At 27.5% G+C, this 3,520-nt stretch overlaps 1 protein-coding gene across 1 annotated transcript in view; it reads left to right on the top strand.

Moving 5' to 3' along the window:
- The window catches only part of LOC109355430 (non-cyanogenic beta-glucosidase-like), an 8,116-nt gene continuing 7,909 nt past the window's right edge, over positions 3,314-3,520 (top strand). Inside the window, exon 1 of the mRNA XM_019598587.1 lies at positions 3,314-3,499. Within this exon, the coding sequence (XP_019454132.1) occupies positions 3,329-3,499 (171 nt within the window). The 5' untranslated portion in view covers positions 3,314-3,328. The remainder of the gene's footprint in view (positions 3,500-3,520) is intronic.

Here is a 3,520-nt window from a genome sequence, read left to right as displayed (position 1 = left end):
CTGAATTTCTGATCATCAAGGAATGCATAAAAGGAAGGAGAAGATGTAAGAACAAAAACAACCAGAAAAGCAATTAGGAAGTGCATAAAAGGAAACATAAATGAAATCAAATATTTCTTATTCTATTCTTTTATCATATAAATATTATAATGTTAAAGTCCTAAATTAAGAAGTTCGATCATTAAAGCCTCATAATTTTTTTTATAAGATAACAACACCAGCAGAAAAATGATGAACATGTTTAATACGTTAGGTTTTGAATACTTTATATTTCATATTAGTGGGTAGGGGCGGTTCCTAACGTAGATAATATGGGGAGCTACTAGTAGACCAATTTTTTTATAAAAAAAATCAAGATTTACATTTGTGCTTTAAAAAGATCTAAATTACTTTACGACTCTTATAGAGAGGGATATTAAACATTTTGTTACCCAACCATTTCTCCCCCTTCTTTTAACACTTCTTTTGATTTGTTAAGAATTTAAAATTTAAAATTAATTGATAAGACTCAATAATTTTTTAATAACATTGTTTTGTTTAACACCAAGAAATATTGCATACTAAAATAGAGCATCATCTCACCCTCAATCAAATAACAAACAATGGCTGAGTAAAATAATTGTATATTATTAATATAAACATTTATATACAATTAGCACGTCATTCACCACCATTCATTTATATTAATTATATTTAAAAGAAAATCGATGATTTTTTAAATATGAATAGTAGTGGATAGTACAATATAATATAAAAAAGTCCTATATTACTAATATATATATCATTTTCTCTTAATAGTTTTGGATAATTATGTATCCATAATCGTAATCATAAATAACTTCAGTTCTTGAATGCAAATGCCATTAGTTTAAAAAGCTAAAAGGAAAAGTGCATATGAGAGAGTGATGAGGTTAAAGTATCACTAAGTAAAGCTTTTTTTTAAAACAAAAATATGATTTTTAATATGGTACATATCTCTTGTATCTATTTGTGTTTCCAATAGTGCATCAAACCAATCAAATATGTTACTTAATTGGAAAAAATTATAAAAAACGTAAATTAATTTTTATATCATTTTAGAAAATGTTAGTAGTTAAGGAAATGAGTACATAGTCTTTAGTAAGTCACGTCCTCTCCATTTCAAATGAAATTTTCCATTCTTTTCATGAGTGAGAAACATATATGGTACTCTTAAAAAATGAAGTGTTAAGATTTAAAATGCCATAAAATACAAAGTAAATTAAAGCAAAAAATATAAACAATTCATCTCATTTTCTAAACGTAAACGACATGAGGAAAAAACATGGTTCTACAACGTAGCTAACTCTCCATATCCAAGCACTATTCCGTCATGCACCAACAATATGCACCTTCTACTCAGCCACTTCCACCACCATGGCGCTGCTTCATATATGTTAATGCCACCACAACCTCACCACGTTCTACCATACTGAACCACCGTGAGTGGGACTTCTCTAGTCTATACCACCACCATTTCCACACTCATTATCCAAGAATTAGGAATGATAATGAAAAATATTTATTATATAAATAATTATATATATATTTTTTTGGCACATATAAATAATTATATGTGCCAAAAAAATTTGTGGAAGCAATTCAATCACCAAAATTCATCATTAACTAACAGTAATAAAATATATTTTATATAATCTTAAGCTAATAAAATACTATACTATATATCAACAATTTAATTAAAAATAAGTTTATGAATATGAGGTTATTATTATACGTTGATTTTGATGTTGTGTGTATTTTTAGGGTAATTAAGAGTGCAATTAAATTTATGGCTGGGATATAAAACGCCATACAATACTCATAAATTTATGGCTGGGATAGAAAAGGCCATAAAATACTCATAAATTTATGGCTGGAATAGAAAAAGCTATTGAGATGGGACAACATGACAGCAAGGATAAATTTATGAATCACATTCGTTATTTTATATTTGAAAAATGATATATTCTCCTATTAAATCATCCTATTAATTTTCTTACTTATTAAAGTAACATATGTTATAATGTGATACTTTATTTATTAATGATTGATTTATAAGTGACATACCTTGCTCTTTTATAGAGAGGAAGATTAATAAGAGGATTTAGTAGGAAGATATAACGTTACTCTTTATATTTTCATTCTTTGATCGAGAAAGACTTGTGTGAGACGAAACTATGTACAGACAACCAACAAGATATTAACAACATATTAATATTTAATTTTAATTAAATTTAATCTTAAATGATAGTATTAAAAACCATATAATATACTTATATCTAAATGTGACGTGTTATATGCATCTTTATATGGCTACTTAATATATCATGAAACTAAACATGTTTATATTTTACTGACAACTGGTCTCTTTTTTAATAGGATCAGAGTACAATGACAAGTTGCAATTGAAAATAACTATTTGCCATAAAAGATGGGGAAATATTGCACCCACCAGAGATGTTTTTCATGTATTCATCGGGAGCATTGTCATGGTTGATTAAAATAAAATAATCTAGGATCTATCCATTTGTTAGTGGGCAGACGAATACGTAGGAATATGACTGCAGACAAATACCTATAAATATTTTTTTGGGTACATACCTATAAATATATTCAACTTGTTTCAGCTCAATTTAACTAGACATTAACTATTTGATTTCATTCATGGCCTTGAATTGGTTTGTTTGCTCAAAAGTGTTGAACTATTTAGTTTAACTTATTATATCAACCAAGTTTGCTTTCCTTTTTTTTTCTTACTCTCATGTTGATCGCGTGAAACACTCATCAACTTGCCTCTTTCTTGGTTAATTATAAGGATTCTTTGAATAGGAGTATCACTTGTTCTCTTAATATCTTTAACTCTTGATTAATAATGTTATCATTGCTGATAAAAAAATTGGTTCAATTCATCAGCTAAAATGATTATTATTTATTTAATATGTATAAATTTATATATATTCTAGATGTATAAATTTAAATATTTTTATATCTATACACATATTATATATATATATATATATAATCGAGTTAGTTTATAAAATTAACAACCGTATTTAACTCAAATTCGACTCGTTTATTTAATAATTTTATTTTTTAGCTCAAGATTGACTCATTTACTTCATAAAAAAATTTATCAAGTAAAATAATGAGTTGAGTTTCGAATCAATATCATGTTTGTTCGATTTATTTGCCGCCCTGGGTAAAAAGAAGAATAAAATGTGAAACTCATGTTAGAGTAGGTTGCCTTCCTATATAAACATATGCACGCACTTGTACAATATATTGAAGCAATTAAGTAGAATTTTCACATATGGCATTGAATAGGTATTTCCTTTTGAGTTTGCTTCCTCTTATTCTTGTTAGCTCATTCCAAGTTACATTCACATATGCGGGTGGTTCAACCACTCAAGACATTGGTTCGCTGAACCGGAGCAGCTTCCCTCCAGGTTTCATCTTTGGGGCAGGATCTTCTGCATTTCAGGTATTTACACATATATACATA

The sequence above is a fragment of the Lupinus angustifolius genome, chromosome LG08, assembly GCF_001865875.1.
Source record: "Lupinus angustifolius cultivar Tanjil chromosome LG08, LupAngTanjil_v1.0, whole genome shotgun sequence".
Lineage (NCBI taxonomy): Eukaryota > Viridiplantae > Streptophyta > Magnoliopsida > Fabales > Fabaceae > Lupinus > Lupinus angustifolius.
The sequence above is the reverse complement of the archived record's forward strand: the minus strand, read 5'-3'. Positions and strand labels throughout refer to the sequence as shown.